Source organism: Myotis brandtii, unplaced genomic scaffold (genome assembly GCF_000412655.1).
Source record: "Myotis brandtii unplaced genomic scaffold, ASM41265v1 scaffold78, whole genome shotgun sequence".
Taxonomy (NCBI): Eukaryota; Metazoa; Chordata; class Mammalia; order Chiroptera; family Vespertilionidae; genus Myotis; species Myotis brandtii.
The window spans coordinates 1,639,195-1,650,192 of NW_005371131.1; the positions used below are offsets into that span (position 1 = coordinate 1,639,195).

General features: G+C 58.9%; 1 protein-coding gene across 2 annotated transcripts in view; it reads right to left on the minus strand.

Moving 5' to 3' along the window:
* NCF4 (neutrophil cytosolic factor 4, 40kDa) overlaps positions 1-6,789 on the minus strand; it is a 29,996-nt gene extending 23,207 nt beyond the window's left edge. The window contains exons 1-3 of one of the 2 annotated variants that reach the window (XM_005883239.2): positions 6,583-6,789; positions 1,012-1,096; positions 485-638 (exon numbers count right to left, since the gene is read on the minus strand). In XM_005883239.2, coding sequence (XP_005883301.1) covers positions 485-638; positions 1,012-1,096; positions 6,583-6,614 — 271 coding nt within the window. In that variant the 5' untranslated portion in view covers positions 6,615-6,789. The remainder of the gene's footprint in view (positions 1-484; positions 639-1,011; positions 1,097-6,582) is intronic. The other variant, XM_014530861.1, reaches the window with a different exon arrangement.
* Between the last annotated feature and the right edge of the window lie 4,209 nt (positions 6,790-10,998).

Here is a 10,998-nt window from a genome sequence, read left to right on the forward strand (position 1 = left end):
GTGGGGAGGAAGGGCAGGGGGCGAGGGGCGAGGGGGGAGGGGCTGTCCAGAAGCAGAGCCGTGCTGCCCACAGCCTCTCAGCAGAGCAGCGAAGGAGGGGGAGCCATGGGCCCCGGGGGAGCCAGGACTGCGCAGGCAGGAGGCAGTTCTCATGGAGGGGCCAGAGCGAGGGCTGCAAGATGAGTCTGTGTGCTTAACAAGGGAGACACATAAAGCCTGACTCATGCATTCCACACCATGGCATGGCCGCTGGTGGGGACTGAAGCGTGAAGGTCCTCAGTGCATAGAAGTCAAGGGCTCTGAGGCTGGAGCCAGAGGGCAGCCGTGCTGCCAGGGGAGGGCGTGGATCAGTGTCTGCTTCCACGTGGGCCAGCACAGGACACCGAGCAGTGTCCGCAGAGCTGGGAGGGGGCAGGTGGACATGGCTTTGTCCTCGGCCAGGGGCCAGCTCTGCCCGCAGCAGGCCTGGGAGCGGCCGGCCTACCTGGGAGGGCGGGCAGGTTGCAGGTGAGGGGGCTGGTCTTGCTCTCGGGCCCGTACCGCTCCTCCAGCTTGCTCTGCAAGGTGTGGAACTGGCGGTAGCGGCGGTAGATGAGGTACTTGGATCCCCCTTTCGTCTTCACCTCGATGACGAAAACCTAGGACAGAGGCCAGGGGGTAGGACCTTGGAGGCCAGGGGCAGGGGAGGGGGCGGCTCCGGACTCCCAGGGTTAGAGCAGGGTTTCTCGACCTCAGGAGGACATTTGGGCCAAATGATTCTGGGTCGTGGGCCGTCCTGTGCACGGCGGCGTGTGGGGCAGGATCCCCGGCCTCCACCCCCTGGGTGCCAGTAGCGCCCCCACCCCACGTGGTAACAATAAAAATGCCTGAGGGTACCGACTGCCACACGCCCCCTGAGGGCAGAACCGCCCTGCAGAAGGACCACTGGGTGGAAAGTAAGAGACGGGAGAGTTAAGGTTCAGAGGGCAGAGGGCAGAGGTCAGAGGGTGAGGGTCCAGGGGTCTCTCTTACAAAGTGGCTGGTGAAGCCCCTCTTCTCCTCGATGTCAGCGATGTTGGCTGAGATGGCCACGTCGTCGGGAAGCTGCTCGAAGTCGCTGAGGAGGAAAAGGAGCCTGTCAGCGGCCCGATCTGTTCAGGGGCCACTGGGTGTGAGGCAGCGGGCAAAGCGAGCCCGGTGAGTCCGCACTCCTCGCTCAGCACGCATTCCAGGCCGGGCTACCACGGCACCCCCTCCCAGCCAGGCCCCACGGCACCCCTCCCAGCCAGGCCCCATGACACCCCCTCCCAGCCAGGCCCCACGGCACCCCTCCCAGCCAGGCCCCATGACACCCCCTCCCAGCCAGGCCCCACGGCACCCCTCCCAGCCAGGCCCCATGACACCCCCTCCCAGCCAGGCCCCACGGCACCCCTCCCAGCCAGGCCCCATGACACCCCCTCCCAGCCAGGCCCCACGGCACCCCTCCCAGCCAGGCCCCACGACACCCCCTCCTGGGCCAGGCCCAATGGCACCCCCTCCTGGCTGAGCCACCATGACACCCCTTCCCGGGCCAGGCCACCATGACACCCCCTCCCGGGCCAGGCCCCACGACACCCCCTTCCGGCCGAGCCACCACGCAGACCAGACCTCGGGGGTGAGGGCCTCTGGAGATGGGACATGTACCCACGGCCGAGTTAAAATCTAACAAATCACTTTGCGGCTGCCTGACCTACCCAGGACCAGCCCATCAAGCACCTCCCGTATCCGATCCTGTTCTCGGCCCCGGGTCACAGCGGTGAGCAGAGGAGCACATGCCCCAGAGAGAGAAGGGCTTGTTATGCCCAGGTTGGGGAAATGTCACAGAGGAGGGGACATTTGAGCTGGGTCTACACAGACCTGGAATCCACCAGGCAGAGGGAACAGCATATGCTAAGGTTCTGAGGCCTGAGGATTGGGCCCAGGTCAACTGTGGCTGGAGCCCGATGTCAGCAGGGCTGAGCAGGCAGCTGAGGCCAGGCCGAGGAGGGGCTCCAGTGCTGAGCTGAGGGAGTTCCACAGGCGATAGGGAGCCAGCACGGCTTCGGAAGGGAGTGAAAACAGTATGATCTGGCTTTGGGAGGCCGACTCAGGCAGCCGTGTGGAGGAGACAGGAGATCGGAGGCTGGAAGGGACAGGGCACCACTGGGAGGCTCTGAAGTGCCCTGACCGGGAGGTGATGCGACAGCGGGGACAGGAGGAAAGGACAGAAACAGGAGATACCACTCTTGGCCGACAGACACGGTTTCATCTGTTGTGTCCCTTGTTCCTCACTACTGACCAGGTTCCAGTGTTGTTCAAGATGGCGATGTGCCCAGCTCCAAGGTGACAGGTCATGATTGGGCTGAGCCAAACGTACAGATCCCATTGCTGTCTCCCAGACTCTCTTGCAGCTAGGAGCAGCCCTGGGACAAGTTTTGGCCAATGAGACCTCAGAGGGACTCTGTGGCAGGGGCCTGTTGGAGACTGTTTGCTTTCCTGACCCAGAGAGAGGGGCAAGGCCGGCATGGTCTCCTCCTTTTCTCCCTCCGGCCTGCCTTGAAGGCAGGTGTGACATCTGGACCTGCAGCAGCTACATTGCATCCATGAGGCAAAAACATGAGGGATGCCAACGGGATCTCTGAGATGCTGGTCCTGGAGTCACTGAGCCGCAGAACCAGCTGCGAACCTCTGTGCTTCTTGTTATTAAAGAAATAAATAAGTAACACCCCCCCCCCCTTGTGTTTTAACCTGCTATCCGGTTCCTCTGTTCCCTGCAGCCTTCTGCATTTCCAGTAGACACACCACCCATTTGCCCGTCATTCCTGAGTTATGACCAGCAGGGCTTGGGGATTGTTTGGATGTGGAGATGAAAGAAACAGCAGTGTCAACAGTGACACCCACATGTCACCCATATCCTGACCAGGATGGTGGGAGGGGAGCAGTGTTGATGGACTCCGTTTCGGGCATGCTCATTTGAGAGGCCTCTTGGGCACCCAGCTCAGGGTCCAGCAAGAGCTGGTGTGTGGCTCTGGAGCTGGGCTGGGGGCATCTCAGCTGCAGAGGGAGAGGTGAGGACCTCGGTGACTGTGGCAAAGACCCTCACCGAAGAGCAGTGCGCAGGGGGAGGAGCTGAGAGGAACAGGGGGAGGGGGAGCAGCCAGCCAGCGGAGGCGTGGACAGATGAGGAAACTAGAAGCAATTGTGACTCTGCTGTGGTAGCAATTGGGAAACAGGGGAGGAGCCGGGGCAGGGGCTGCACCTCCGAAGCCTCAGAGCTGACCAGGACTTCAGGAGAAATGATTTCAAAGTCTGCACACCCAGGCCCAGCCGCTGCTGGTTCCCAGGTGACTGGGCTGCTTGGCATCTCAGGCTACCTCAGGACGGGACGCAGGAGGCTGCCATGGGACGGAGTGGGGGGGTGTCTCAGGGGGGCAGTGGGCGGGCAGAGGAAAGCCCCTCCACTCCCAGAGTCACTTGTGGCCACTGGCAGCCTCCCCACTCACTTTCCACACATGCCCTGTGGTGACACCCTTGGGAGAAACTTCCTCCTCCGCACGCTCCCCTGAGGCTGTGCCTCTCGTGGGTATTTCATCGCAGTGGCCGGGTTGGGCAGGAAGGAACCGGAGGGGTGAAAACGGCCGCGAGCAGGGAATTGGGCAGGTTGGGCAAGCGTAACCACGGCTGACTATTTCCTGAGCCCCCTCCAGGCGCTCTTCTAAGACGGGGTCCCCTTGCTACAGACAAGGGAACTGAGGCACAGAGAGGCTGACAAGCTTGCCCAAGAGGCAGGGCTGTCCCTGGTTTGAAGATGAACTCAGATCAATCCCAGCCCTGCCCAGCCTCAGGCTCCCCATCTGAAGTAATAATAGGAGCCAACCCCTGGAGGCGCCCCCCGCAGCTCGGAGGGTTCTGAGCACATGGACCGGCCTCTGCCTGCCTGGGTCTCACAATGACAGAATCCCATGGGCAGAGGTGCAGCAGGAGCCTGGCCGTTAGTCCGTCCCTCAGAGAGTCAGTGTGCTGCGGGCAAGCAGCCGCTTCTAGGAGGGGGGCCCGCCCATCAGGAGAAAAGAAGGGCGCGGTGCAAGGATGAGGGCCCATGGGCCTGAGGGGGGCTAAGGAGGAATTCTTCCCGGAAGCCTCCTTGGCCAGCAGAAAAGAAAGAGAAACTGGCCACAGGGTGGCAGGCAGGGGAACTCTGAGTGCCAAAGGCCCTAGCCCTGTGAGCGGGCAAGTTCAAGGATCCGCAGTGGGGGGAGGGGGGTCTTCTGAGTGCATCTGAGCACAGAGCTGGCGGGAGAAGCAATGAGAGAGGACGGCAGGGCCCACTCCCGAAGGGCCCGTGTGTCTTGCCCCGGGTGGTGGGGGTGAAGGAGACGCCATGACGGGAGGGCATCAGCCCATGTGTGCATACCCAGGGCAGGAGAGCACAGACAGAAGGGGAGACCCGAACCCCCAGTACCCTCGGACTCCTCTCTGTGCTCTGGCTCCTCCCCCCTCTGTAAAATGGGGGTCATAAGTGCACATACATCACAGGAGGGTCAGGAGGCCCCACTAGAGAACCCCTATGAGAGCAGGGACCTTGCCCACTCTGCAGCCCTAGCGCTCAGAACTGCACTGGGCACACAGTAGGTGTTCAACAAGGGCCACTATCTGTGTCTGTGCTTGAGCAAGTCCTCCGGTGGGCGGGGTGGGGATGGTCTGACTGCCTGCTGAGCAGAGCCAGGAAGCTGCCAGGGTGGGGGGCGGGGGTGCAGCAACCCCAACCGGATGTGCCCCTAAAATAACCATTCCCCTGGAGACCTCAGTTAGGACCCCTCAGAACTGAAGTCAAGTGAGAGCCCGCTCGGCCCAGGATGCTCAGGGCTCATACACACGCGTGCTGTTCATGCAAAGTCCACTCGGGAGCCTGGACAGGTGAGGCCGAAGGTTGGAAAGACCCTTGGGCGGCAGTTAGTTTAAGTTTTGTGGTTCCTGCACACAGTAGGTGCTCAAAACACGTTTGTTGGAACTAAACTCACTGCCCTCGCTTAGCCCTTTCCATCTTCGGGCAGCTCGGGTCTTAGAGAGTCCCGCTGGGGGACCCTGTCGCCCGCCCATTGGACCCTCTGCCTTGCCCTCAAGCAGAACGCCCGCGGGTCCCACTCTCAAACAAGGCCTCGGGGCAGGGAAGCCAGTGGCTCCGGGGCTGGGGTGGCACCATCCTCTCCGAGGGCCACGGGCAGCTGAACAGGGCCAGGGAGCCATGTCTCTGACCCACGTACCCTGAGGAATGGGAAGTGCCACTGGCTCCAACAGCAGCTGTTTCCTGAAGGCTCGAGTGTGCGTGTCAGGCCCAGTCTCCAAGGAGAACTTGTGGGGAAGAGGGGCTGGGGTTTGGGGGGTGACCTCACCCCAGCGCCCAGACCAGCTCTGTGGCTCACCAAGGCCGTTGTTGATTGCCCTGTAAACACCGGCTTCTCCCGCCCCGCCCTCGGCACACAGCAGACAAGCCTTCCTCCCACCATCCAAACCCGGAGACCGCCCCCCCAGGTTCCATTTCCGGCCTGATGCCCCCACGGCCCTTTGCTGCCCACTGCAGCCCACACCATCCGGGCGCATTTCCAGCGACCCTCGGAGTCACCTCCTCAGAGTCTGCAGGCTCTTTTTCTGATGTCACCTGCTGTTCCAGGAGGGCAGGAGCCAAGCCCAGGGTCCTCAGATCCCCCACAGTTTGGATCACAGGCTGGGAACATTCAGAAAATGCTGCTACAGGTGAACCCAAGCGCTGGCGAGGCTGTGCTCCAAGCCCAGGCCTTGCCACTGACTCCCTGTGCCCCAAGTAAGTTCTCTATCCCCCTTGAGCCTCGGTTTTCTCATCTGTACAATGACAGGACTGGACCAGAAGGACCTGAGAACATTTTCCAACTCAAAGGTCCACTCATTCATTCATTCATTCATTCATTCAGCATAGCTCCTGCCAGCATTGTTCTACTTTCTAGGGATACAGCAGTGACCAAAAGAGACAAATACCGCACCCTCGTCAAACTCGCTTCTAAAGGGGGAGCCAGTGGTCAAGAAAACAAATGAGTTCGAATAGCATTGCAGTAATATGAAGACGGTACAGAAAAAGAAAGCAGGGCAAGGGGTCAAAGAACAGTGACGCGGCAGTCAGGGAAGGCTTCTGGGAGGAGGTGACATTTGAGCCAAGCCCTGGATAAAGAGGGAGAACAAGCCAGATTCTGTGTTCTGTTTGAATAAAACATGAAAAGCCATTCCTGACCACAGTGTGGAGCAGTGAGCCCAGCCTGGGAGACAGATCACCTGAGTCCCCATCCGGACCCTGCCACCCACTCCCGTGTGACTCTGGGGAAGTCACTGCTCATCTCTGAGCCTCAAGTCTTCATCTGTGCTTGAGGGAGGTGAAACCGCAGCCCAGTTTCCTTAAAATAGTTCCAAGACTCTACATTTCTGAGTATTTAGGTTCTGACTCAACTCCGCCTCTCAGCTTTTGTTATTATTAAGGGGCTGCAGGAAGCCGACCTCTGACCCCGGGCCTGCTGGGAACAGTGAGGAGGCCCAGCGAGGGCAGCACCCTGCACTCACCTCTCAGCCCGCAGCTGCTGGGCCACGGCCATGGCCGTCAGGGGTCCAGGAGAGTGGGAGACGGAGGGTCTCGCCCAGCCAGGCCCAGACTGAGTTCGCCTTTCACTTCCCTCCAGCCACCCTGCATCTGGGCTGTGGTCCCAGGAGTCCCAGGGAGCCGCCCGTGGGGAGGCCCCACCCCCGCGTCTCTCAGGGCTAGCACAGGCCCCTCCTTCAGGCTCTGGGTCTGGCCAGTGGCCCATGCTTCCTCTTCCCCACCTCCCAGCTGCGCTGATTTGGGGAAACGCACACCCCCAGATGCCCGGTTTCCAGGAGGCCACTGATTTGGGGCCTTTGGGAACTTCCTCGAGGCCAGTTCTTGCTGCCAGGCCTCAGGTGGGCATCAGAGAGCCCCACTCCGTCAGAGACAGGGTCTCGGTGCTGGCTTAGCCACCACGGGCCCTTGTGACCTTGGGGAGTCACTCCTCCTCCTTGGCCTCATCAAAACAAACCCACGCACCCAAGTGATTCCCTGGGCCTGGAGTGCTGGCCTCTACCACGCCCGCCATCCCTCAAGCTCCCCTCAAATGCCATCTCCTTCAGGAAGCCCCCCCGGTTTCCCCAACAGAGTTAGTGCTCACGGGCCCCTCTGTCATACTAGACTGTGGAGGTTAGTTTATGTTTCTGTCTTCCTCTGCCCCTGGAGCTCCGGGCTATAGTTCCTCATCCCTAGAGCCTCGGGCCTACGCAGGCCTGGCACGGCCCATACTCTGCAGGGCTGCCACCCAGAGTGAGCCCCTGACGCACACCCGATCACACCCTTCTCTGCTGGGACCCTTCAGCTGCTCGCCCTGCACTAGGAGTCCACACTCCCAGCCCTGCTCCCTCTGCAGTGCTGAAGGTCCCGCTGGCTTCGCTGGCCCCTCTCCCAGCCGTCTCCTTCCCACACCGGCCTCCATTCCCTTTCGAGAAGGCTCCAAGATGCCTGCCCCTCAGGGCCGTTGTGCATGCTGTTCCGCTGCTGGAACGCCCTTCCCTGCTCCTTTAAGGCTCGGTTTGGATTTGGAAGTCGCCTCTTTAGCGAGGCCTTCCCCACCCCTCACCCTGAATGAAGAGCCTCCCTGTGACGTTCTCTCCCAGATCCCGGTCCTTCCACTTCAGAGCAGCTGGAACCCGCTGTCGTTTCGTATTTGTGTGCACGCTTATATGTTTAATGACTGCCCGCCGGCTCGCCCAGTGTCCGCACAGGGCAAGCGCTCCACCGACGTTCGGAAGGGAGCTCGCCGAGAAGGCCACGGCCACACCCGCGGCCCCAGCCTGTCACACCCGCTCACACTCAGGCCGCATGGCAGATGCGCAGCAGGACCGCGAGAGTACGCCGGCGAGGACGCAGACCTGCCTGGGCGCCCATGGATCACAGAAGGGGCCCTTCTGACTCGTGCTGCCTTCGGACCCCAGGACCGGGACAGGGGTGTCCGGGGTCAACGCCAGCGGGTGGAGCCTGGAGCCGGGGTCTCCCTCTGCGGGCCCTTTGTCATTTCCCGGACAAAGGGCCTGAGGACAGGCGCCACCCTCAGACCCGAGGACTGTCTGGCTCCAAGAATGGAGAGCAGCTGGCAGCCTCAAGCCTTTGTCTGCACCTCGTCTCTGCTCCACCCAGGCACCCCAAGGGACCTGCTGCCCCAAATAGAGTCAGGGCAGAGCAGAGTGCCCGGGAGGAAGTGTGCTCTGGGCCCAGCCCTGCAGGCCCGAACGAAGAGCAGTCCCTCTCCTCCCCGGGCCGGCCAGGGCCCAGGGCTCTGGAGCCAGGTCCTTATGGACGCCTTGGGAGGTAAGGGCAGAGCTGGGCAGAGACAGAGGAGAGGACCAGATGGGAGAAGAAGGGAGAGAGATGCTCAGCCAACTATGTACTGAGCAGGGCACGTGGAATACAGAGAAAAGTCAAGATGGCAGGGTAAACACAGGTGACATTTCCCATCCTCCTCCAGCCATAAAATATGTGGCATAATATATTTTTAAGTATTTTAAACATATAGTATCCAGCTCAAAAGAAAAAAATATATATATTTAATTCAGGCTCTAAGAGAGGAGGAAACTATACCAGTGAGAGGCTGCTGCCCCACACCCCATGGGAAAGCCAAAGCTCTTGGGGTCGAGATTTCAATGCTAATCTGAGTCTGGGTCCAGGCGATGGTCCTGGCATTGGTAGGAAGCTCAGCTGAGCTCCCAGTAGGAAGCCGGGTGTCAGAACCGATTAGAGGGACAGAATCTCCCCACCATCAGCCTGGGTCGCTGCAGGAATTGAGGTGCTCTCTCCCAGCCATGGGTGGATTAAGGATTAGAGACACCAGGTCAGAGTGTCGAGCCTGAAACATGCACTTGTGTGAGCCCCGGATCTGAGCTCTCCGCTCGGTGTAGAGCTCCAAAGCTGAGAGAGACATCAACATAGCCTGGAGTCCACGAGCCTGTGCAGGCACGCAACCCCGAGTTACCCACCACGCGGAGAACACCTACGCGGTGAGCCCAGCTTGTAGACTCAACGTGCGAAATAAAGAGTTCACTCCTGAAGAGCTAGAAATAAAACAGACAACGACTCCAGCTCAGTCACTGTTGTCTCAGGCTGCCAGTGTGGAGGAGGAGGCAACCCAAGGAGCAGTAACAGGCAGGGTTGAGCGTGGCAGATGCAGCAGGTAAGTACCCAGAGGTGTAAGCACCTCCCATGGCCAGGGACACGGAGGCGCTAGTTCGAAGTGGGGTCAGGATGACAGGAAGCGACACCACATTTTGCAAGCAAGTGTGATCCAGCCTGGCATGTGGTTGTGTGTATTATCCTATGTGTATAGTTGTGAACATGTATTGTTGTACGTAAATGTCGACGTAGGGAACATCCAAACCTGTAGGGAACTTTTATAGTTTATTTGAGCCGAACTGCTGACAATCTCTAGGAAGCAACATCTCAAAAGACTGAGAAAATGCCCATGGCAGTTTTGCAGCTTATTTTATCCATTAGGATAACAGGGGAAGGCGTAAGGGGTTACGTGAAATCCATGGGTGATAGATTGGGGAAGTGGGAGGAAGCAAAGGGGGAAATCACTGGCATTGGATAAAAAGTAAAATGGAGAGACATATACCTCTTTTACAGTGGCAGGTACAAGACAGCTAATAATTAACATTAACAGCACACAGAGATGGTATTTGGGGAACAAAATAACAATGAGGGGTCCTGTGGCCTGTGTTCTGAGGAGTGGAAAAGGAGATTACTCTGACATTTCAAAGGTCTGTTATCCTGCCCTAGCTGGTTTGGCTCAGTGGATAGAGCGTCAGCCTGCGGACTGAAGGGTCCCGGGTTCAAATCCAGTCAAGGGCACATGCCTGGGTTGCGGGCTTGATCCCCAGTAGGGGGCGTGCAGGAGGCAGCTGATCAATGATTCTCTCTCATCATTGATGTTTCTATCTCTCTTTCCCTCTCCCTTCCTCTCTGAAATCAATAAAAATATATAAAAAACAAAGTTATGTGATCTTAGATGCGAAAAGACAGCAGACAGGCTCACTTAAGGTCAAGATGGACCTTTGTGAGGGAAGCTACTATGGGCCTAGGGCAGGGGTGGGCAAACTTTTTGACTCGAGGGCCACAATGGGTTCTTAAACTGGACCGGAGGGCCGGAACAAAAGCATGGATGGAGTGTTTGTGTGAACTAATATATCAAACGGGCCGGATCCGGCCTGTGGGCCGTAGTTTGCCCACGGCTGGCCTAGGGTGTGACTCCCGGCCAGGGCCCCCTTTTAGTTAGGAATTGGTTTGTTCGGACCATGCTATGTGGTTACTTCCACGCTCTGAGTTTGTAGGTCCCACCATGTAGGCCTGCCCTGAGCTTGTTGGGGTCAGTATGGGGCCCCTTTTTGTCCACAGTAACATACAAATGAAGACACACAACTGTGTGGGCAAGTGTGGGTGTGTGTCCAGTGGTGGCTGTGAGTGTGAGAGGACATTCAGATGCTCAAGTCTCAGTGGGTGCACAGTGAGCATAAACATGAGTACGTTTATGCCACGTGAACTGGTGTAACCACACAACCAAGGGGTCCGGGCTGCCTGGCACTACTGGAGCCAGCTCAGCAAGACAGGGTGGAATCACATGAGCGTTTGTTCCAATGCTGCCGGCAGGATGGGAGAGCAGCAGGCCATCCACAACATGTGCTCTGACTCTCCCCATAAGCCAGCTGCTTACATTGGGCAGAAGGACAAAGATTACTCGGGAAAGTAGACAAAAGGGTCTGCCAAATGGGCAGTTCACAGCTAACGCAGGCTGAGATTTGCAAAGGCCTGCGTGCATGCAAAGGCTGGGGGTCTCAAAGGGCTGGCGATTCTGGTTTCTGTGACACGGCTGTTAATCTCTCCATGATAATAGGCAGCTCCCGGATGGAGAGGATGGGCTGCAT